The sequence below is a fragment of the Natrix helvetica genome (assembly GCF_964273705.1).
Source record: "Natrix helvetica genome assembly, chromosome: 1".
In the NCBI taxonomy this organism is placed as follows: Eukaryota; Metazoa; Chordata; class Lepidosauria; order Squamata; family Natricidae; genus Natrix; species Natrix helvetica.
In genome coordinates, this window is record NC_138548.1 from 58,313,867 (window position 1) to 58,338,661 (window position 24,795).

Consider the following 24,795-nt stretch of genomic DNA (forward strand, 5'->3'; position numbering starts at 1 on the left):
CTCGTTCCCCCCCCAAAAAAAGACAGTTTTCTTTTTTAAAAACGCCTCTGCAGACGATCTTGAAAACCTGTGAGTTTGCTTTCGGAGGGGAAAGACGGGTAGCAGTGCGAAGGCTTGTTTTAAAGCTGCAGGCTCCAAGGCTGCAGGTCCCCAGGGAGGGCGGCAGGGGCAAATGCTGCCTCCTGCCCCCTCCCAAAGCAACATCGCAGGTTTTCAAGATAGTTCGGACAGGTGTTTTTTTAAAAAGAAAACCCTGAAAAAGCCGCAAGATCTGGAGAGAGATGCGGCCAGCCTGAGAAGACATTTCTGAGAAGAGATCTCGCCATTTTTTGCATCGGGGCATGCTGCAAGGGGGGGGGAGTGAAGACCTTTTCCAGCTGGCGCAAAGGACTTCCCTGGACTTGCTTTAGTGAGTACGGGCCCGCACCTCCACCACCACCAATCCGGAAAAGGTCTTTGCTCCCTCTCTTGCAGCAAGCCCCGATGCAAAAAAACCCTAAGGACTTGCGAGTGAGTGACAGGAGCGGAGCTTCCGGGTTCATTGACCAACCGGCAGAAACCCACCACTGCCCAGGCGTACATTCGGCGTATAAGACGCACCCAGATTTTCACCCTCTTTTTTGGAGTAAAAAAGTGCGTCTTATAGGGTGAAAAATACGGTAATATGGATACAATAGTATACTACCCATATATAATGAATGCTTCAATGTTTCTTGGGTCACATCCATCAATTTTAAAGAATAAAATAAATATTTTATTTATAAAATGTGCTTTTTCTCTCTCTCTCCCTCCCTCCCTTCCTTCCTCACACTGTATGCATATACATACACACAGTATAAGCCTCATTGCAGCTCTATATAAATCTTTGTCATAACAAAATAAAATAGAATCTGGCATGTTTTGGGAACAAAGATGACTAGCTTTCTTATTCTATAAGGATAATCCTATTTGGGTTTGTTATGACAAGATAGAAAACCTCCTGATATATCACAATGAATCAGTAATGAATGAAAGTGAAAAAAGATAAAGATTGCTAAATAATAGATGAGTTTTCTTAATTGAGAAACTATTCAGTGAAAGTGCTTGATGAACTATGAAACAAAGAGTATGTATCACAATAAAACCAGCTTTACTTTCATCACATACCTTCCATTTTTTCTGGTTTCTAATCTTTATGTTTTGTCTTAACCTGAGAACTACGCTGTACTTTTACAAAATATTTGTACAAGTGAATGGAATAAACATTAACATTAATATCTAGCACATTCTGTTAGTATTTTTACATTTATCTAACTAGTTTCAGTGTCCTACATGATCTCCAAAAGCAGATTAATTTAGCAAACAAAATAGAAATACTCATAACAAAAACTAAAATATTTAAAGCACATTATAGGCAAAGGTGTGTGTTTTTACAACACATACTCTCCTTAAGCAGTCTATTTATCATCCTTTGAAAGAAGAGACAAGAAAAACAATACTATGTGTGTGGCCTACATTAACCTCACTCAATAGGTCTTTTTCCACAAATTCATGCTTTTTCTGCACTGCTGATAATTTGACAGTGACTTTTTATTAAAGTAAAATACTCATTGTCTGCTGTCATTATTTGTTTTAATATATAATCTTGCCAACTGAATGCAGTTAAAGCAATGCAGATAAGCAATGGCATGCAGAAGGTCACCTAAATGCCATTTGACTGTTTCATAAACTTTGGCATTCTTTTTCTCTTAGTCCACCCTCCGTTACTTAACTGAAGGTCATACCATTTACGAACTTCAAACCTGCCTATAAAAATCTTCTCTTCCGTGTCCAAAAAAACTTTCAGAGCTTGAAACACCTTTTTCTTCATCCATAAAATACTGAAACAGTAATTCAGATACTCCACAATAAGATATTATATGGCAAAAAATTGGAGAGTAAAACTAATGAAAAGCTCAAGATCAGGCAAATCCTATTGGTTTAATATCAAACCATATTTAGTAAGATGCATTCCTTATGTTGAAAAAGAACTTATTTCCAAGAACTATGATGTATGTCAGCCAACATTTCTGCCAGAGCTATTATGAGTACATTGTGTAGCTTGCCTTGATCAAACTCTTGTTAACAGAACAACAGAAGAAAGGAACCTTGGAGGCCTTCTAGTCCAACCTTCTGCTTAGGCAGGAAACCCTACACCACTTCAGACAAATGGTTATCCAATCTCTTCTTAAAAACTTCCAGTGTTGCAGCATTCACAACTTCTGGAGGCAAGTTGTTCCACTGATTAATTGTTCTAACTGTCAGGGAATTTCTCCTTAGTTGCTTCTTTCCTTGATTAGTTTCCACCCATTGCTTCTTGTTCTGCCTTCAAATGCTTTGGATAACAGATTGACTCCCTCTTCTTTGTGGCAGTCCCTGAGATATTGGAACACTGCTGTCATGTCTCCCCTAGTCTTTCTTTTCATTAAACTAGACATACCCAGTTCGTGCAACTGTCCTTCATATGTTTTAGCCTCCAGTCCCCTAATCATCTTTGTTGCTCTTCTCTGCACTCTTTTCTAGAATCTCCACATCTTTTTTACATCGTGGCGACCAAAACCAGATGCAGTATTCCACGTGTAGCCTTACCAAGGCATTATAAAGTAGTATTAATGCTTCATGTGATCTTGATTCTATCTCTCTGTTTATGCAGCCTAGAACTGTGTTGGCTTTTTTGGCAGCTGCTGCACACTGCTAGCTCACGTTTAAATGGTTCTCCACTAGGACTCCACGATTCTTCTCACAGTTATTACTATTGAGCAAGGTACCACATATACTGTACCTGTGCATTTTGTTTTTCTTGCCTAAATGTAGAACTTTACTTTTTTCACCATTAAATTTCATTTTGTTAGATAGCGCCCAATGTTCAAGCCTGTCAAGATCCTTCTGTATCTTAAGCCTATCTTTTTTTTCTTTTAAACACCATTGTAGATCTATAATCAGCCATACATTTTTGTTCATGTATAAGTGATTTGTATCAACCTGAAGCTAATGCAAATATAAAATCATATTATTAATTAGTAACATTACATAAAGAAATCTTAATCTCACTTGATCTTCGTAGTCCATGTAGAAAGGAGAGATACTGGTTGTTGATACTGAAGGTCTTCTACCTTTTTCTGAGTTTCAACTGGTCTAGTCTTTGGAAATGCTTTTCCTTGTATTATCAAGTCCTTGCCTGAAGATGCAAAGTCCTATCAGAAGACAATAATAAAATCAAGTTGTTTTAAGAATGTGATGAAAATCTTGCTTAAAATAAATTCTTAAGATTTTCATCTGGGGTTGTTGGATCTGCCTTTTTGTAGACTGAAAATAGTAAAAACTGGTTTATATACTGTACACACAAAGATAGATTTCAATTGAAGCAGGCTTTAATTTAACCATAAACATACAAACTAAGATTTTATATTTCACCTTGGAAAATTAATTATTCACTAGGAATAAACATAATTATAATTATGTAACAATTATATCATTTAATTATACAATTAAAATAATTGAACATTAAGCATTCAGAGAATTGGAGGCTTGGAACGTACATTGAAGCTATTGATTCTAACATCTTGCTTTATGAAAAAGAACCACATTAGAGCATCTGTCCTCTGCTTGAAGATATTTAGTAAAGATATTTGGCAGATAAGCGGTCCTACCATTGAGCTTAATATTAAGGAAAAAATTATCTAAAAAGACAGCTGGTCTTCTGCATCTTCTGATTGCCCTATAAAATCAGGCCATGCTCCAGGTCTCATTCAGGTCCCAGTGTCAGCTGATGGGACATGAGCCAAGGAGGTGCAGTGATTAGAGTGCAGTACTGCAGGCTACTTCTGCTGACTGCCAGCTATGCAATTTGGCAGTAGAAATCTCACCAGGCTCAAGGTTAACTCAGCCTTCCATCCTCCCAATTGTTGGGTGCAATATGCTGACTCTGTAAACTACTTGGAGAGGGCTGTAAAGCACTGTAAAGTGGTATATAAGTCTAAGTGCTATTGCTACTGCTATTCTCTATCATCTGGAACACCATCCCCCTGTCTGGTCTCTAATCTATGCAAGAGCTTTGAAAGCATGGCTTTCCCCAGGCTATGAAATTAGTAAGTGGTAGATCTGGATGTCTCGTTATCTTTAATGGTTGATTTCTTCTAGAATTTGGGTTTCTTAATTGTATGATGATTATTGTTACTGTTGTACATGCTCAGAGTTGTTGTAGAGTTGGGCAGCCTATACATTTCTAAAATAAAAATAACTGATTTCCTAACTTCAACTAGAATCTGCCTTCCTATAACATAAATCCATGATTTCATCCCATCTTCTCTAGGGGTTAAAGAACATGTCAATTGTCTGTGTGTCAATCCCAGAAATGCATACAGTACTTGAGATTGAATCTATCAGGCAGTATAAAATAGATGCTTCTGTTGATACGGCCTAAAATTGCTTTTGCCATTTTACAACCATATCACCTTCCTAACTCATAATGTTCAATCAGGAAGAAACATCTTCAATTCTGCAAACTTTACCAGCTTTTAATTCTAATTTATAATTTCAACAGCATGTAACTGTGTTTTCTAGCTATATATTTTAATTATTTTTACCAAGTCCTTCACTAAAGAATCCTAAATAAAAGGAAACTGAAATTAGAAATTATTCCAGAGCCTCCCTATGCTCCTTTTAGTTTGCTAGCATCTTTTTTGTAGTCTGTCTGTCTGTCTGTCTGTCTGTCTGTCTGTCTGTCTACACAAGAGGGAAAGGTTTAAGAGATACCATGGGTATCTTAATAATTGTCTTTTTTATCTTTAAAACTCCTGCATTCCCTCTCAACCTCCTTCCTCTGAAGGTAGCACCTTCCCCCACCCCCACCCCGCATGCATTACCATTTGTATATCTGTTATGCCCACTATTTTGCTTCATGGTATTCCTGGGAAATCCTTAAATCCCTTTGGCGATTATATTCCAGGATCTGAGAAGCTAAGTTCTCCTGCCCCTTCTAGAAAGGCAAAGCCATGGGAAGACAAAAATATTTCACATACTGCTAGTAAGCACACCCAATGTTTGCTATGCACCAGAATTCCCCATGAATAGACTATTTTTCCCTTCACTGAGGACATAGTTGGATGCTTACTCAGACTTTCTGAATCATTCTTGGTCCTCGGTGCCATACTGTGTATGGACCAAGTTGCCCTAGTGTATGGACCAAGCAGGGCCTTCAATGATTCATCAGGAAATAAAAATGATTGTTCTTACTTCTAATTTTTCTTCAGTAGACACATCCAGCAAACTTTTAGACTTTTCAGCAATTGATTCTAATGTCACTTCAGCCTCTGAAAATAAATCATCTCCACTTCCATGTATGCTTTGTTGATCTGCTGAAACTGTTTTAACGGCATAATCTGATTCGTTTGTAGCTGTTTGAATTACATCTGGAACCTGAGGGAGAATGTTGGGCAAGATACTAGTTTTATTCCAGTGAAATTTACAAACTGTTTTTAATTGAGCTAATTTTTTTAATAATCCAAATGCAACTCTACAATGAAGTCAATTAATAAGAACTATAAAGATATGCCTTAAAATTGGAACAGCTTATGTCTTTCAGATAAATTCTTTTCAAAAGCTAAAATATGGTACTCTTGTAACTTGTGTTGGGAAAGCATAGACCTGGTACTATCATCTGAAATTCAACCATGGCAATTGGTCATAATATAATTGTAGCTTAATGGTAACATAAATGTAATTCCTATCAGTTTTTATTCCAACGTCTTCTCTTTTATCCATTGAGCAATTAAATCATGACATCAAGATGCCTCTATTGGTTATTAATGTCACCAATCTCATAATTCCTCTAGACAGGCACATGCTTTGCAGTCATTTTCTAAAAACAATTTTTGATCCCCATTTGAAACATATACAATATTTCCTGATTAAACCTAGATCTTGTTCAATATCCTGCTCATTATCTTGTAGGTATTTACAATTTTGAAGTTGTCTCCTCTATTAATAATCTTTTGCACCTCAGTCAAAATGATGCTAGATTTCCTAATCAAGCTTAACTCTCTTCCGTAGATTTTTTAATGTACGGTTTTTTAAGAATAAAACTTTTAATTTGTGAAATTATGAGTTGTTAAAGAAAGAAAAGTTTAAAGAACATTCAAAGATAACGTTTTCATAGAAATAATTGTGTTTCAACCAAATATGATCCAAAAGCTGGTCCTGCAGCACCTAGGCAGCTTGGCTAATTTTGGAAAGCTACCATATTTTTCATATTATAAAACGCATCTGACTATAAGATGCACCTAAATTTAGAAGAGGAAAACAAAACAAAAAAAGGATTTTGGCCTTTGCACGCCTCATTTTCAGCCCTTTTCCAGCCTTTTTTCTACCCATTTTCGAGGCTTTTTTTGGCCTGTTTGGGGGGGCTTTTGGACCATTTGGGGGCCTTTGAGGGCCTTTTTTGGAGGCTTTTTGGCCCATTTTTAAGGCTTTTTGGGGACCGTTTTGAGGTTTCTCTTGGCCCATTTTCAAGGCTTTTACCAACACATTTTTGAGGCTTTTTTGGCCCATTTTTGGGGGGAAAACAGGCTGAAAAAATCTTCTCAAAATGGATTGAAAAAAGCCTCCAAAACGGGCCAAGAAAAGCCAAAAAATGGGCCAAAAAAGGGCCTGAAAAAGGTGTGTGTGGAGGCCAAAAATGGCCGGTGGGTAGGCAGGGCTTCAGCAATATTTGGTCTATAAGAAGCACAGCCATTTTTACCCCCTTTTGGGAACCAAAAAGTGCGTCTTACAGTCCAAAAAATTTGGTAAGTAGGCTAGACTTGGTTGGGATAAGAAACAAGCAGGAAATCCTATTCAGTAGGCTAAACAGGAAAGTCAAGCAAAATATTGGTGAAGCAAACAGGGACAAACAATTCCCATATTGTTTTCAGAAAACTATATTTGCATGTCCATGAAATTGCCAGGAGTTAAGCCCAACCTGAAGAACTTCCCTTATTGCAGTTTGTTTTTTACTCACAGTTTGGGCCAATTAAAGAAAATGTGTATAGAGAATTACATAGTGGGGGAAAATATTTTGTGAGGTTTGGGAAAAACTAAAAACAATTTGAGAAAACTGCTAGCATGTAAGCAATGGCATACACATTCCTTACAACAGTACTAAATGGGTGTCCTGATTTACACTGGATCATCCACAGGGACTAAATCTTAAAAGCACTCACGCTGTGAAATTCAGACACTCACTAAAAATGCATGCAAATACAGGCAGTATTTGCATACCTACTTTGGCCCAGTATTCCACAATTGTGTCACATGTATTGATTGGAGAGATGAAGCAATGGACAATTTCTAAAAATACAAGGACAGAAACCTGGGGCTGCCAAAGTGACTTATTCATGTTTTTGATTCATCTTATATGGGGAACACTCAGTCACTGTTACTCAGTATAAAAGAAAAATGTCTACACATCTCGTCTATACAGGATATTTTTTTTCAAAAATGTCTGAGGTCTCCAATCAATAATGTCTTTAGTTTGGCCAACCAATGCAGAGACTATTTGAAGACCTATCTCCTCTCATTATTTACAAACTATTGAAGTGCTGGTAGTAATCCCCATATTTCCTCATTCTGTTCTAAAACTCCCATAGTCCTGGTTGCCCTAACTTTTCCCCCCTCCTCCCTGTGTCTATTGAAGGAAAATGCTGGCTACTGGGAGAAAAACCTGAAATCACATGAAGGGAAAACACTTATGGTATAAAGTAAGTTACCCAACAAAGCAGCTTGAAAGAAAAAATCAGCGACAGCAAAATGAGAATAAGATGAATTAACCTCAATTCCAGCAATGTATTCTCTCATTTCAGAGGGTTGCACCTGTGGACTGTAGGACTTTGACTGGGAGCTTTCAAGTATGTCCTGAAAAATATGTAATACAGGTCAAAACTACATTTTTACAAGAATAAGCCATCATAATAAAATTCGATATCCAATAAATCAAAACTGAAAGACACTACATATTCTTGATGATTAACTGAAGCATAGAATCCTAAATAAATTGGCAGCTGTTACAGAAGAAAGTAGCAATGAATTATGGATAAACTCTAAACAATAACATTTATTTCCTGTCCCTGATGCATTTCGAGGATGCCAAGAAACAGGTGAAGCTCGACAATGTGTGTTTCTGTGTGTAAAATACATGTTTACCAGAGATGCTCAGCTGTGATTACTGTATGGTGATTATATAATTAAAATAATTAGATTAAATAATAATTAAGATAATTAAATTCAAATAATTGTGATTAATTTGATGTCTGATGTTTTCATTCATAATCACAACTATTTAAGGATAAGACGTTAAAAACAAAAGATAAAAAGAACCATAGACACTTTTTCCACTAAGGAAATTGTAAATGTATAAATAGCAATGTACTAAAAAAAAAGCTTTTTTTCATTTTTCAGTAGATCCAAATTTTGAACTTGCTGTTTACAGACAATACTTACACCCTATCCCCTAATGCAGGGAGTTTTGAGCTGTGGTTCATAGATAGATTTCAAGTGTTTTGCATGAGGGGAAAAAATCACATTTTAACTAACTTCTAATTGCAATGTGATAGTAAATAACAAATAATTCATAGTGTTTAGACTCCAAAAATGTTTGTTAACTTTACTAAATCTTGCCATGTAACATTATTATGTCTTTAAATGTCTTGGTATTGGATTTATTGGATTAATAGAAAATCAAATTCACAGCTATATTACATAATTGCTATTTTTTTAATATTCGGGGCTTTATTTCCTTTTTAATACCCTGTTTCCCTGAAAATAAGACCTCCCTGGCTCCCAATCGGGCTTTTGAGTGCATGTGCTAAAATAAGCACTTCTCTGAAAATAAGCTCTCCCCGAAAATAAGGCCAAGCGCTTATTTCGGGAGTCAAAAGAAAATAAGACCTTGTCTTATTTTCAGGGAAACACGGTACAATCTATATCTATGTATTTTGTTTCATCATACAGATACATTTTTCTGACATGTGGTCCCTAGGTTTCATCAGATTCTTAAAGAGGTATTTGGCACAAAAAAGATTACAAACTCTTGCCTTAAAGATTTTTCATCTTATGAAACACTCTTAGCAGTGATGTCTACATGTATATCTTAGAGAGGTCAAAAAAGTCAGTGACAACCATAATTATGCAACAGAAGCCCTGCCCCTTTTTATATGTGCTGCCTAAAACTCACTTTAAAAAGTAGGGCTTTGATTGTGTAGCTATGGCCATCATCTTGACTTTTTTTTTACTTCTAACCCCCACCCCCACCCTCCATGGGTGTACCCAGTGGTGAAATCCTCCTGGTTCAGCCCGGTTTGGCTGAACCGACAGGAATTATTGGCATCAGTTCTCCAAACTAGTGGCAAAAATCCCTGGTGACCCTGCCCACGCCTGCCTGGTCACCCTGTCGCCGCTCACATCTTCCGGACGCTCGACCCGCCCACCCAATCCGAACATTTCTCCCTCCATTCACATCAGAGCTGCTGCAGTCTGTCCCTTTAAGGTAGATCCAGGGAGGGAGGAAGCCGGAGGGGACCATAAAGGCAGCGGCAGCTTTGCAGTGAATGGAGGGGAAAACATTCGGATTGTCTCTGCCATAGAATTCAATGTTAAATGCAGCAGAGACAATCCAAAGGTTGCTCCCTCCATTCACAGGAGAGCTGCTGCAGCCTGTCCCTTTAAGATACTTCGACCCACAGGAGGAAGGGGCCGGGGGGGACCATAAAGGGAGCAGCATCTCTGCTGTGAATGGACTTATACGCACATTTTTTCCTACCGGGTTCTGTGGGCTTGGTGGTGGCATGTGACTGAGTGGGCATGCCCAACTCTGTTGCTCATGGCCACGCCCACTCAGTCACAGGACACCACCACCAAGCCAAGCCCACAAAACTGGTAGTAAAAAAATTTGTATTTCACCACTGGATGTACCTGATCATATGTTAAACACCTCAGGACTAGACTCCTTTTTCAACAAATTTTATAATAGTTTTACAAAATTATGTTAATGTAAAGAATATAATTCAAAGCTAGAACAAAACAAGAAAAGGTATGCTAAAATAGTTGTTAAGAAAGAACAAAGTATCAACTCAGATCAATTAAGTCAAAACAAAAAATGTTATTATTCTGTTATCACACCTCTACTTTGGAAGTGCCTTTCTGCATTTTCTCTTGCGTTTGCAAAAAAAAAAACCCTCTTACTTTCAAGTACATTCTAGAGGAAAAGGAAGAAGCACCTATGGTTTGAGTATTCATATTATTTTCAACACAAAAGGAAAACTCAATAAACTCTCTTTCAGTTCAGAAGTGAAGATAAGAAAAGAAAAAGGAGCATGAGAACTGCTTTGATTTGTTCCTTTTGCCATGTATGACTGACAACTGCTAGCATGTTAATGACTGTTTCTGGTACATGCAGACCTGTCAGATCCATTTGGCAGTAGGTTTCAGATTGTGGATGGTTGCCTGTTGCCCACCTCTGAAGAACGTGGAAGAAACTTTTAAAAAGACTTTTTAAAAAATATTGTTGTTTCAATCACCCCTATAGTTCTGCAATGGCTGTTAACCTTGGAGTGGCTACTTCTCTCATATACACATACTTACACACACACACATACACACCGTTAAGAGTTAGCCAAATTCAGATAGATCTCCTTTCTATGCTCAAATCAGCATTATGCCTGCCAGACAGTAACTAAGAATATGTGAGACTTGCCCAGGAATGAGATAACTTCCAAATACTCTGTTAATCGGTGTTATATCCCTCTAGTATGTGGACTGAGAAAGAGCATTCCTATGTTGGTCATTTGGCCAATCAAGATATCTTAGCTACTAGGAACAAGTTTCAACATCTGACTGTCACAGCGTTTGGCAAAAGTAAGGACAGAGAAACAACAGGGAGCCTCAGGCAGAAATCAAGGAGCATCTTCCCCCGCCCCCGCAAAATCCATTCACCCTTCTATTCTAGGAATACTGAAATGGGAACATCCTCTTCCCAAAGAAGCAGTCACTGTTTTGGCCACTAGATCCAATTAGTCTGAGTAAAGCATAGATGCTTTATAATTCATGAATAGCTTCCCAGGATCCCTTTTGCAATCCCAGAAATCTTCCGTGACTGTGCCAGCAAACAGTCCACTGAATAACAGCAGTGAGATGTGGGCTGTCCTTCAATGTCTTTAATGTACCTATTTTGCTTTTTTTTTTAAATTGCTGAAAAATAAAGGTAACGCAAAAATGCTTATTCTGCCATGGCATTATGCTACTGTTAAGATTCTGAAGTAGAGGAATTGCCAACTAACATTTGATGAGTAGTTCTACCATTCATTGGCTGTGTAATGCACTCAATCAGCAATAGCTGCCAAAATAAGCTATGGTATTGTGGGTAGAACTGTGGGATTTCCTTTATTTTATGTACATTATTATAGGGATTCTCAACTTGGGTTCACAGACCCATTGGAGATCTGTGGGTAGATTTCATTTGGTCTGTGAACTTGGATAGGGTGAAAAAATAGAATTCTATTTTCATTCAGCTGATCTGTGAACTTGGACAAAAATATAATTTCTATTTTCATTTATCTCTAACTGAAATTAACTTTGCCACTCAGTAATGAACATAGATAGCCAAGTAGCTTAGTTTAGAAGCCTCTAGACTCTCAAAGGGGTGCAGGGGGAAGAAAGGAGGTAGGGAGTGGGAGGAGAGAGGGAGAAGAAAGTGATGGATAAAGTACAAATATGGTGTATGGAGAGCAGAAGAGCCAATAATTGGTTTTTGGAAGTTGTTGGTAAGATGACTTGATGTAAACATTTAATAATACAATATGATGTTGGTTATGTAATAGTATGCATGTGATTTATATGTTATGAAAATGGAAAAAATAAAAAAAACTTTATTTAAAAAGGGGGGGGTGCAAGGTACAAAAAGATTAAGAACCCCTGCTCTGGTAAAATCTGTAAAGAGAATATGCTCCTTCTACAAAAGACCTTAGTTAGTAGAATACAACCTTAGGGGCCAATTACCCATTGGTCTGTATCTGCTGGGCAACAAATGAATGCAGGGGGACATAACTGCCAGGGGCAGAGAAATACAAAGAGGTACAGAAGTTTCTCCAGAGGGGAAGTTGATGTTTCCATCTCTGATGTGCCTCAGTAACCACTGAACGAGAAATATGTGAGCGGCACCCGTGGCACACACTGGATTAATAGTTTGTCTTCATTCTCCAGAAAGTTGAAGAAATGAACGTGTAAGGATTTGAAGATCCTTCCTATCTAGGGCAGTTCCTTTGATGCTGAGTGGACTCTCCTTGACATGATTCCAGTGCTTCTCATTTTAGAGAAGGTCCAGACTGAAAGCAGCTTTCCAATCTGACATTCTCCAGAAATATTAACTGGGAATCTTTGAAGTCCAAACATTTTTAGAGGAAAACAGATGGTGTAAGATTGCCCTGAATTATATTTTAGACAGCTAACAGCTTAAGAATTACTTTCAAGCTATGGTTCAGAAGCAACCAATATCCTATTCTTCTCTAGAAGACAGCTAAGTTATTGGAACTTTCTTGCCCCAAATAAATAATTTGATATGATAAAATAATTGGAAGGTTCTTCCATCCTTAAAAGGAATGGTTTCCTGCTATTTGTTCCAACAATCTATTATGAGAGGTATAATACTGCTCTATTGAAAAAAAGCAAAGGAGTTGAAAATTTTCCAATATTTCACTTGTTCTACAGCAAGATTTTCTCTTACTTCTACAGTTTCTGAAGATAATGCTTGTCTTACATATTTTCTGAGGAAATTACTTGTCCTTTTTGGGGTTCATAGTAATATATCCTGGGAGAAATGATAAAGGACACTAGCAATGCTGCATGCTACATAAATATCAACATATTGTATCCCATTCTCACCTTCATACAAGAAAATGAGAAGTAAAATTCACTTACAAACAGCCATTTATACTTCTTTTTGGAAAAAAAAAATCTTTATCTGCAATAGACCGTGAACTATAACTACTTTTAACCAGCATTTGCAAAAACATGTAGCTTTGGATTATTTTCCTCAATGAACAAGTATAATGTTTTTGGCTCATTTTGGGGGGGTTTTCTTTATTTAGTTTTAGAACATCTTTAGGGAAGAGACCATATTTATACCAAAATATTGAACATTCAGAAAGGTTCACAAACCTTTAAACCAGTGGTGAAATTCAAAAATTTTCCCTACCGGTTCTGTGGGCATGGCTTGGTGGGCGTGCCTTGGTGGTCATGTGACCGGATGGGCGTGGCTGCACAACTGACTCACACACAATGTAAAAGCAGCTGGACTTCACACAAAACGTCTCCTACCAGAAGCAGGAACCTCACAGACAATCAGGCACAGATGATTGGTAGCAAAAAAATGCTAAAAAAAAGTTTTTTTAAAAAAAAGTTCCAAGGATTGCCCCGCACAGCTGATTGTCCCACAGTTGATTGTCAGAACTTTTTTTATTTTTTAAAGTATTTTTTACAGCCGGTTGGGATAGGTAGCAAAAAAATGCTTTTAAAAAGTTTTTTAAAAAGTTTCAACAATCAGGCAGTACAGCTGATTGTTGTACAGCTGATCATTGGAACTTTTTTTATTTTTTAAAGTATTTTTTATTGCCAGTTGGGGCGAATAGGTAGTAAAAAATGCTTTTAAAAAGTTTTTAAAAACGTCCAATAATCATGCAGCACAGCTGATTGTTGTACAGCTGACCATTGGAACTTTTTTTTTACTTTTTAAAGCATTTTTTTACTACCGATTTGAGAGAGCGGTAGCATTTTTTACTACCGGTTCGGGTGAACCGGCCCAAACCAGTAGTATTTCACCCCTGCTTTAAACACCGCTGTAAACTTTATAAAAGTTTAACTACAATTTTCAGTGAACATTGTATCCGCTTGTTTGGTTTTCTTTTTCCTTTAGAGTCAATCTTGACTCCTGAATTTTTCTCACAAATGATTTGCTATTGTCTTCTTCTACAGAGCAACTAGCTCAAAGTTACCAAGCTGGCTTTGTATCTAAGGATAGATTAGAATTCAGGGTCCCCCCAGTTTCTACACTGTTGTCTTAAATTACTACACCAAACTGAATGTTGCTTTCGGTTATTTTAACTGTCTGGCACTGCTCTGAATGTGTTATTTATATGAAATATTAATACAATCCATAAAAACAGATAAATCAATAAAACCAAATTAAATAAACAAATTAAAGCTTACAATTTAAACATGTACCACTTACAGCAAGGCACTGAAAGGACAAAAAGCACTAAGTTGGGGGGGGGGGGGTTCAGAGGCCCCAGACAGTGGCTAACAACCATATTAACAGGAAACTATAATATTCACCTATAAAAAAAACCTTACAAACAGCAGGATCAGAATCAAGAAAGAGAAGACAGAGAAATGGGAAGATACATATTCTTATGGATTTCACCTCATCAGCAACTTCCTCTTCTTGCTGTACTTTAAAATTTTAATTATAAGAGAAGACTGTAGAAATGTGCTATCCACAAACAATGTTATGCATTGTCATTTCATTTCCAGAGGTTTCTAAAAGAATATTCTGAAAACTGCCACTAATAAAAATAAAGATAATTATACTTTATAGCAACTTTGTTGCTGCAACTTTACATAAGTCACTTTTCATCTAAATAATTCAATGAAATTAATGAATTTTTTAAGACAGTGAGGAAAAGAAAGCAGAATCTATTTCAGATGAGGAATTTAAAAAAAAAGTTATTCTCAAGCATATAAAGCATACAATTTTGTTAATGGATGCACAGAAGAATATCAAAAACAGGCTTCATTATGGAAGTTCTCTGTAAATCTGACAGATCTTATAACTTTACAATAGATAACAAACTGGCACCTTTCAAATGTTTTTGGGCTTCAACTCAGGCCAGCCTAAACCAGGCTGTAATCATTTTAATCCAAAATATGAGATGGAACCAAGACAAAAGCCTTGCTAAAATTAAGCCATTCAGCAACTCAGAACAAGTAAAAGGACCAATTTCCTATTCATATATATTTTTGAATAAAAAATATTCCACTCAGGTAGGATAGAGTACAGAATCAGAAGTTAAGTGCCTTTCTTTGAAAGAAGCTGCAATATACCTACCTCCTCTGAATCTTCTGGTATCTCTTTTATACCTTGGTATACAGATGGAGATACAAATCGATCCTTTCTAATGTGAGATGACTTCTTCAAATTAAAAAAAATTAAAATAAATTAGTACTAGTATAAGTATCTTACATTTCAATATGTTTTAGTCAAAGATGGTATTCAGCCAGTTCTGACAGGTTCTGGAGAACTAGTAGTGGAAATTTTGAGTAGTTTGGAGAACTGGCAAATAGGCTGGCCCCACCCCTACTGCCTCCCAGCTGATCTTCTTTTGTTACCCTGTACAGGAGAACAGAACTGGAAAGCAGGTTAGTGGGGTGGGAAGGGAATGGGGATTTTGCAGTAACCTTCCCCTGCCATGCCCACAAAGCCACACCCACAAAGCAATGCCACACCCACCAAGCCATGCCCACAGAACCAGTAGCAAAAATTTTGAATCCCACCACTGGTTTTAGTCCTATAAAATGGATGTAGGTATTATTTATTACATGTACACCCTGCCACAATGCTGCAGGGCTCTCAGCAGTTTTCAGGAAAAGAAAAACTTCTACAACATTTACAGTTGGATTAAAATAATAGAACATACCGTATTTTTCGGAGTACAAGATGCACCTTTTTCCCTCAAAAAAGAGGCTGAAAATCTGGGTGCGTCTTATACACTGAATATAGCATGTTTTGCCTCCTGAAATCCCGCCCCCTCCACCAAAATGGCTGTGCATAGCTTTTAAGAGACCTCCTGGAGGCTGGAGGGGGGGGAGGTTTGAGCAAAAAGAGGCTACAAGTCTCTTAATGGCTATCCATGCCCTTTTCTTTGACAAAAAATGGGCCCGTTTTTTGCTCATTTCCCCCCCCCCACCCCCCGGAGCACTTTACAAGCCTCCTAAGGGCTATTCGTGCCATTTCTTTGAAAAAAAACAGGCCCTTTTTTGTGAAAAACAGGCCATTTTTTGGAGGTTTGCAGAGTGCAAAAACTTTTTTTAAAATTTGCCTCTTCAAAACCTTGGTGTGTCTTATACTCCGAAAAATACGGTACAAAGAACTCTGTTTTCAGTTGCTTCCAGAAGGCATCTGAGCCTATTCCAGTGAACTGGCACTGCTACAGAAAAATAGCACCTCTAAGCCTCTCAGAAGTGAGGAAAACGACCAGCAGGTTTTCCTAGCAAAATCAAATAGATCAGGTGAATTCTAGTAGGCAAGTGCAATCCTGAAAAGAACTTAATGCCAAACCATTGAAGTTTTTATAGATTAATGCCAGCATTTTAAATCTCTTTGAAAGTTTATAGGAAGCCAATGAAGAGCCTATAGCATAGATGATGTACATTCCCACTGGCAAGTGCCAAACATTTTGAATTATTTAAATTTTGGAGTGGTCTTTAAAGATGCACAATGGATTGTGACAAAGGCACGAGTCACTGAGCTAAGTGATACAACACCTGAAGCTGAGCAAAGGACCCCTGGCCCACCTTCCCCCTAGCAGAAGCCATAACTTTGAATCTGTACCTTCAGTGATATATACTGAATCCCCAACTCTTACTTATAGCTGCCAAATAAGTCCAAATAAAAAAGTTCAATCCACTAGCTAAAGCACTAGCATCACAGGATGTCCCTCTCAAACCACATCTAATTATTTGAGACCTCACAATTCAAGGTCTTGAACTACTTGGTGCAAGGCCTCTTGCAAATTTCGAGATACTGGAATGTCCCATGATCTGCTTCCTACTCATAGACAGCTCTTAGTCCTGACTTTCCCACCTTCTGTCTGCTCACTGAGACATGTCAATCCAGCCATTGTGGCATCTTCCATCACAGAAGATTTCCCCTCTTAAAAGAACTCAAGTCCTTTGACATGTACACATAACAAATGTTACATAATATGGTATTTTATTATAGTTACATGCATTTAGAAATACTAACACTATAGGAATGAACATAATCACTCACTCTATAGATTTGGAGCTCTTTACTATGGCATTTATACTTCAGAAGTCTCTGAAATTTCCAGAGAAGTCAATGTAACTGCAAATTGGGGAGAAGGAATTCATCTTACCATTCCATGTTGAAAGGAATGAACAATTCATAACAACCTAAATAAATATACTAATGCAGGTTCTATTAGGGCAGGCCTTGTGTCACTATCAGAGGAAAACTTTTAATCTTTCTACAATATCATGTTGAACCTTACCAATTTCATACTGTCACTTTCCACTGTTGCCATTCGTATAGCTGGTAATTCCAGTTCGCTTGGCTGCATTTCTTTTTTGGTAGTTGACTGCTTTAGTTTAAAAGAAAATAATACAAATATTAGAAAGCACGAATTCATGTATTATATTTAAACTGCACTTGAGGCAGTTGCTAATATAAATATTATGAAATATTTATAAATATTACTTATAATATGAAATATAATATAGTCATTACACTGCAGGATTTCCTTAATTGCCAATGTATAGTAAGCAAATACTAAATAAATAAATAAGTCTGATTATTTTCTTTATAGCTAATGATCTTAGAGAAAAACAAAAATCTGTTGAAATTTTATTCACACTATTAAAGGTATCTATTCAAGAATTGGCTATACAATCTGTCTATAACTCTTAAAAAGTATACAGCATTAAAAATGCTAGGATATACAGTAATTCAGTAAACTTTAGGCATGTACTTTGCAGAATTATGAAATGAAAAAATCCTATTCTCTCAAAGAGAGCTACTATGGAGTAATACTGTAGATCTCCTTCTCTACCATTGAGAAGGATTCTGCAGTAATCCACTATCCTGTAACAGCATTCTATTGCCATCACTGTACCAATCACAGTAGACAATTAAATGAGACCTAGCATTTACAGGACTATTACTCTCCTATTTTCATAAAAGGAAAAACATCTCCATACATACATTTGAAACAAATGAGAAATAAAAGAAAAAGATGTACAAGCAATAGAGGCTTTAGAAATGATTCTCAGAGTTTTTTTCTTCCTAAATACTAATTTTCTCATTCTTTCATCACCATCAAAGCAGCCATAAATTTCAATTTATTAGTTATATGGACACTTAAATGGACATAAATCATGAATTTGAAACAATAAGCTCTTAGTAAGTACTAAGCAATCGTTATTCTCAGTCATTCTTGAGTTTCCAAATGATTCAATCACTTTTTCTAAACTTATTTCTCTAATTCCCACCAATTATTCATGATTTCTAATAACATCTTCTACTGGATCACATTCATTGTTGGGCAAGAAAGACTAATTTTAAGTAGGAAAGCTCACGAAAAACTTAAGAATGTCATTTAAGTAATATTTAAAGGAAAGTTAGTTAGTCATAAGAAAAGGAATGAAATTGATACATACATTACAAGCAGCACAAATAATAGTTAATGAGAAATTGGCAAAACCCCGTGGAATACAAAAAAGAGGTATGCCAAGGATGCCCAATTTTGCCACTACAGTAAATTTTGGCTATTGAAGTTTTGAATAGAGACAGACCACAAGATGAAAGAAGAGGTATGGTGAAACTTAAATGAGAAGTGTATTAATTAAGGACATTTGTGGATGATATGTTTTAATTTTGGAAAATCCTATAGAAAAAAATAGATATATTAATGAAAAAGTTGAAGGAATTTGGTACATTGCTGGATTTAAAATTAAATAAGGAAAAAACAAAGATGTTAACAAAAAAAATAAGGATGGAAAAAACTGGTTTTCAGAATAAAAAAGTAAAATACTTGGACACTTATAATAACAAATATAAAATGGATATCGTTTTAAAATAATTATGTCAAGATATGAAATGAAATTAAACACTTACTGAGATGAGAAAAGTTACAATTATCATGGTTTGTAAGAATTTCCATAGTGAAAATAAATATACTATCAATGATGATTTTTTTAAAAAATAACACCTACGGTATTTTGAAAAAGGATGCACTTTTAAGCAATGGTAAAAAGATATATCTAGATTTATCTCCAGCCATATAAACGGTTAAGTATAAAATTCAGCAAGATGCAAAGAAAAGAGGAAGATTAGGATCGCCAGATTTCAAACTGCATTTTGCAGCCTGTTTGAATGAAAGAGTGGATGTTGCTGAGAAACAATGGAACATTAGAGTTAGAAAAACAAACCTAAAGTTTGGTAGGCGTGGCTTCTATAGTACAATAAAGTCAATATAGATTTTAAAAATCATTATGTGCAAAATGCCATATTAAGGATATGGAATAAATACAAGCCCCCAAATACCTTTACCGATTTGGTTTGAGCAAATCAGCTGATACTGGTACAGCTGTACCAGTATCAATCCACCCAAAATATGAAACTAATTTCAGAGATCAGTCTCAGAAGGAACAAAGTCAGAGCATTTGCATCAGTATCTCTGTATCTGTATAGTTCCTTCTTCCAATACAATAATAATACAGGTAGTCCTCGACCTACAACCACAATTGAGCCCAAAGTTTTGTTGCTAAGTGAAACATTTGTTAAGTGAATTTGGCCCCATTTTATAACTTTTCGTGCCACAGTTGTTAAGTGAACCACTGCAGTTGTTAGTGACATGATTGTTAAAATGAATCTGGCTTCCCCATTGACTTTGCCTGTAAGAAGGTCACAAAAGGTTATCACATGACCCCTGGATACTGTAACCATCATACTTGCCAAGCATCTGAATTTTGATCATGTGACTGTGGGGATGCTGCAACAGTCGTAAGTAACGTTTTTCAGTGTCATTATAACTTTTTAATTTTGAACTGTCACTAAATGAACTGTAAATTGAGGATTACCTGTAAAGTCTAAACATATGATTGACTATGCCATGAAACATACTATTTGAAAAAAAAAAAACCAGGGAAGGAGAAAGGAAGGAAAGAATAGGGAAGGAGAGAAGGAAGAAAGGGAGGGAGGGAGAAAAGGAGAAAGGAGGGAGGGATGAAGAGAGGCGGGACGGGGGGAAGGAGAGACAAAGGAAAAGGGAAACAGAGAGGGAGGATCCACTCACCTGTCTGCTTGGAAGGGAAGGAGAGAGAGGGGAAGGAAGGAAGGGACAAGAAAGAAGAGAGGAAAGGAGGGAAGGAGAATTTCTGATGCTCATTGCTACAAGGAAATTCAATGCTAAAACTGACAGAAAGATTGAAGTTGCTCCCATGCCCATTGATTTTTTGCCCACCCATAGTCATTTTGTTTCTCTTTTTAGATAAGGAAATACCTTTGAAACTATGATCCAATGGGCCATGGGTTGACTAGCCTTTATCACACTATTTGATAACCAGTTCAACAATTCAAGAACATCTCTATTAAAAATGGACTGGTCATTGTCAATAAATTGTCACCATCTTTACTTTCTGCTGTTCATTCTTCTATGACCTCACCATCTACAATTCTCCTATACAGCTAAGTGGGAATAGACATCCACATAAATAAGTCATCAAAGATCTCCATGAATCTAAAGAAATGAAAACACATCTCAAAGCTTAAACCATAATATATTTGTTAGATTATAAGATGCAACCAAAAATTTATTTTTAAAACTGCTGATTTGATTGATCATAGAGGAATACAATGAAGTTGTAAATAAAATAAACACATTGTACATGTATTCGTATATCACACCGAACTATAATTTGATTTGGTTTTAACTTAGCATTCACTATCTTTTGTTTGTATTTACCATATTTACTGTATTTTTTGAAGTATAAGACGGCTCCGAAGTATAAGACACACTTAGCTTTTGGGGAGGAAAATAAATGGAAAAAAATCTGCCTCTCCCTCCCTCTTTGTACCAAACAGTAAACAGTACAAAAGATATACACTGTTTGTGGTTTTACATTTCAGACTATACTTGTACAGATGCTGTTAAAATTGATGTGGCTTTCTGGAAGTATACATTATTCTCTGCTATTTAAAAGAAGATACAATAGCACTGGGCCTCTTAAGATCAAGCATTTATTTGAAAAAGTTTCTTCATTTTGTTAAGTTGTCTAAAACAATAATAAAGCAGTCTTTAAAAAATATGTCTAATAATTTGAACATTCTACAGACATTTATAGTTATTGACTTACCTCCTTGCAGCAAACAGCCTGTTTCAGTTTAGCCTAATTAGAAAAAAAAAATCTGCCTCTGCCTCCCAGAAATTTGCCTCCTTCCAGCAAACACTGGAGGCAAGCACTGGGATCCCGATCATCAGCCGTTTCAGGCTGCAGGGATTGCCACAGTCTTTTGCTGCCTCCACAAGCCCCATTTTCTCCATTTGTTGCAAGGAGGTAAATTACTGGGAGGCAGAGGCCAAAGGGTGGGGGCCAGTGAGTGGGTGGGGCTACATTTGGTGTATAAGACGCACCCAAATTTTCACCCTCTTTTAGGGGGGGAACTGTATCTTATACGCTGAAAAATATGGTATTTTAGTATATTTTGACTTGAAAAAATAATACTTTACATACATAGATCACCAACCTATTCATACAGCTCTTTAATTTAAGAATCCTTACAAAGGAGAATGTATTTAAATGTGATCAATGTTACTTTTAACTAACAACTACCAGAAAGGAAGTAATAGCAAATGTTATTAATATATTATAGTTTTCAAAATGTTATAATACATTATTTTTGAAGCCTCAAAAGTGCTTTTCTCAAGGGAAAAAAGCACTTTTTTCTTGGTTTTCCTTTGAAAACATTGTCAAAGAAAAAAAATCAAGGAAATCTAGTTGCCTTTGGAAAAAAGCAGCTTTGGGACAACAGACAGTATTTTTAAAGGCAATTTTAGTAGAAGATAATCTTACTAACCCAAGCTTCTTTAACTCATTCTAGTTTACTTACTTGAATTTTGGTAAGATAATCTTGGCCAAGAATACTCTCCAAAAGTTCTTTGATCTTTAGGTCTGATGCAGTGGGAACAGTAGACTTTAAAGATTCGATTATTTCATCAATAGATCGTGAAACAATTCCAGAAGGCATCTTTGAAACGGTTAAGTATGACTTGCTGTATGAAGGCCTCAAACGTGATTTTGAAACACCTATTCTACTTTCAGATGTGGTTTCTTCCAGATATGCTGAAGAAAATTTAATACTAGGTGAAGCACTGGTTTTTGTGCTGTAAGATCTTTCTAAGCGACTGGGTATATTTGATTCTGAGGTTTCTTTAGGAATGCTCGTAGATTTTTCACTTACACTGGAAATTACAGAATAGGAATCATCAAAGTCTGCAGTGCTGGTCCCTACTGTGGGAAGAATTATATGTTGAGATAATATTTTTTGTTCAAGTTGTTTAACATTAGCAATGCTATATTTTGACTGATCTTTAAACTGTAATTTTGCACAAGGCACCTTTGGAGATTTTGGTTTCAGTGGTCCTGGTTTTTTCAATATGGTCATCTGCTTGGTGGTTCCTACGAAAGAGGCTATTAATACTGGCATTTTTTCACCTTCATCTCCTGGGCTCTCACTTTTATGTTCTGGGATGGCTTTTCCAGTATGAAAAGCCTTTTTCTTACCATCAGTATGATTCTGCTTCTTAGAAGATTTCTTTGGCTGACTTGCAGTATCTTCAGTCTTGATTGTTTCTTCTTCATCACAAGACATCCTTACTTTTTTCTGGATTTTAGAAGTATTCCACTCAGAAAAAAGTTGTTTGATTTCAGAACATAGAAAGGGACTTCTAGTTTTAGACGGTATCTGAAGTGACTGACCTGATGGTGTATCTTCCTGTAAAGCTTTGTTTATATTTCCATGGTCAGAAACATATTCTTGTTTAAATTTCAAAAAATCCTGCTTAGTTTCTTTGCATATATTTTCACGCTCCTTAACTATATTCAGTTCTTCCAAATAGCTTAATCCAAAATGTTCATGTTTTCTAGCCATTCTTAAAGTCTGTGGAAATAAACATAAAATTTTGCTAATAGAAAATTGAACAGGGATATCTAAACACTGTGGAAAGGTTCTACTTTAACTTAGTAAATTAAGATACTTGTGTAAATTTATTAGCCTCTCTACAAATGACTTTAGATGTCTTGGATACCATACTAAGATGAAAACCAAATAATCAGAAATATAATGATCATAGTGTGACATTTGACATATCATTCAATTTTCTCCTTTCCCAGATGTTATATCTGGCATACATATGTCAATTAAATTATATCATTGACTAATAGATGTATAAAATACTTAATCCAATTCTACATACAGGTAGTCCTCTACTTATGACTGAGCCCAAAATTTATGTTGCTAAGTGACACCGTTGTTAAATAAATTTTGCCCCATTTTACAATCTTTCTTGCCACATTGTTAAATGAATCACTGCAAGTTATTAAGTTAGTAACTTAATAACTGGAGATGCCAAGATGGTTGTAAGTGTGAAAAATGATCATAACTCACTTTTTTCAGAGCCATTGTCACTTTAAATGATCACTAAATGAACTGTTGTAAGTGGAAGACTACCTATATATATGGTCATTTGCAAGGCCTCCCCTTCAATTTAGAGAAGATTTGCTACCAACCTCATTTGATCAAATGCTGTAGATGTCACTAGGTTAGTTAGTGAACTGGAGACCTGCAGTTCACTCCTACACTTTTTCACACTTTTCTGCTCATCAGGATGGTCCACACAGTTCAGCAGATCTCATCCTAGGTACGCTCCGCTCCGCTAGATCTGCAGCTGTAGCAGCATCTGCTTTTCAATTTGAATAACAGTACATAACAATATTACAAATAAACATAATATCCCTCCCATCCTAAGAATGTATTTTGTTCCTCCGGAAAGTGAGAGGATTCTTCTGTCCTAGGAACTCACTGCAGCTTTCACAAATGCTTGTATCAAAAAAGAACATTTCTACTTTTTAAAGCCTGCTGCCCAATTAACAGGGATAAACTTTGATTTACTCCAGCTATCCAATGGTTCAATGGTTATTAAACAAGGCAGTTCTAAATCACATTATAATCTTCCCCCATACCCACAAAAGCTGCTTATTTGGCTTTCTCAGGCAGAAAAATGTCCACTTGTTTTTTTAATGGAGAGGACAAGGGGATTCCTGATGGGGTGCGGTATGGGGGGGGGGGAATGCGACACACACACACACAGACACACACACACGGAGGAAGGGAGGGAGGAAGTCAGACACACAGACACACACAGACATACACAGAGGGAGGACAGGCAGAGACACAGACACAGACAGGCGCGCGCGCGCACGCACACACGCGCACGCACACACACCTCCGTTGTCTCAAGGCAAAGGCTCTCACCTCCCCGGCAGACGCGGCCACTCAGCCACCGCGCGACGGAGACGCAACCGGAGCGGTTTCTGCGGGGCTCGTACCGCTCTACGCACTTCGCGCAGCCAACCGCGGCTCCTGGGACTTGGCCTTCCGCAGGGGAGGAGGGACGCGCGCGGTCCCCTAGCAACGGCCTGAGCCACGGGGTCCGAAGGAGAAGAGGGATTGGCAGGCCGCAAAAAAAAAAGAAAGAAAGAAAGAAAGTGGGTTATCCGCCGCAAGTGGCAGCACCTAGACGACCTTGGCCATCTCCGAAGCTAAGCAAAGTTGGTCTGGGTTAAAAACTGGAGGGGAGACTGTTGGAAAAAAATCTGAGGCTCTTGGGTGGGCTCGTTTGCAGTAGCAAACGACTTATTCAACACTTGCAAAAAACTGCATGGGTGCAATTTCCT

General features: G+C 37.0%; 1 protein-coding gene across 4 annotated transcripts in view; it reads right to left on the reverse strand.

Annotated features, from left to right (window-relative positions):
- The window catches only part of TTC6 (tetratricopeptide repeat domain 6), a 96,220-nt gene extending 71,689 nt beyond the window's left edge, over positions 1-24,531 (reverse strand). The window contains exons 1-8 of one of the 4 annotated variants that reach the window (XM_081938215.1): positions 24,374-24,531; positions 23,629-23,798; positions 21,950-22,999; positions 17,334-17,420; positions 15,149-15,232; positions 7,825-7,908; positions 5,254-5,436; positions 3,070-3,212 (exon numbers count right to left, since the gene is read on the reverse strand). In XM_081938215.1, the coding sequence (XP_081794341.1) occupies positions 3,070-3,212; positions 5,254-5,436; positions 7,825-7,908; positions 15,149-15,232; positions 17,334-17,420; positions 21,950-22,990 (1,622 nt within the window). In that variant the 5' untranslated portion in view covers positions 22,991-22,999; positions 23,629-23,798; positions 24,374-24,531. Of the gene's footprint in view, positions 1-3,069; positions 3,213-5,253; positions 5,437-7,824; positions 7,909-15,148; positions 15,233-17,333; positions 17,421-21,949; positions 23,000-23,628; positions 23,799-24,344 lie in introns of all 4 variants that reach the window. The other 3 variants (XM_081938214.1, XM_081938217.1, XM_081938216.1) reach the window with 3 other exon arrangements.
- Between the last annotated feature and the right edge of the window lie 264 nt (positions 24,532-24,795).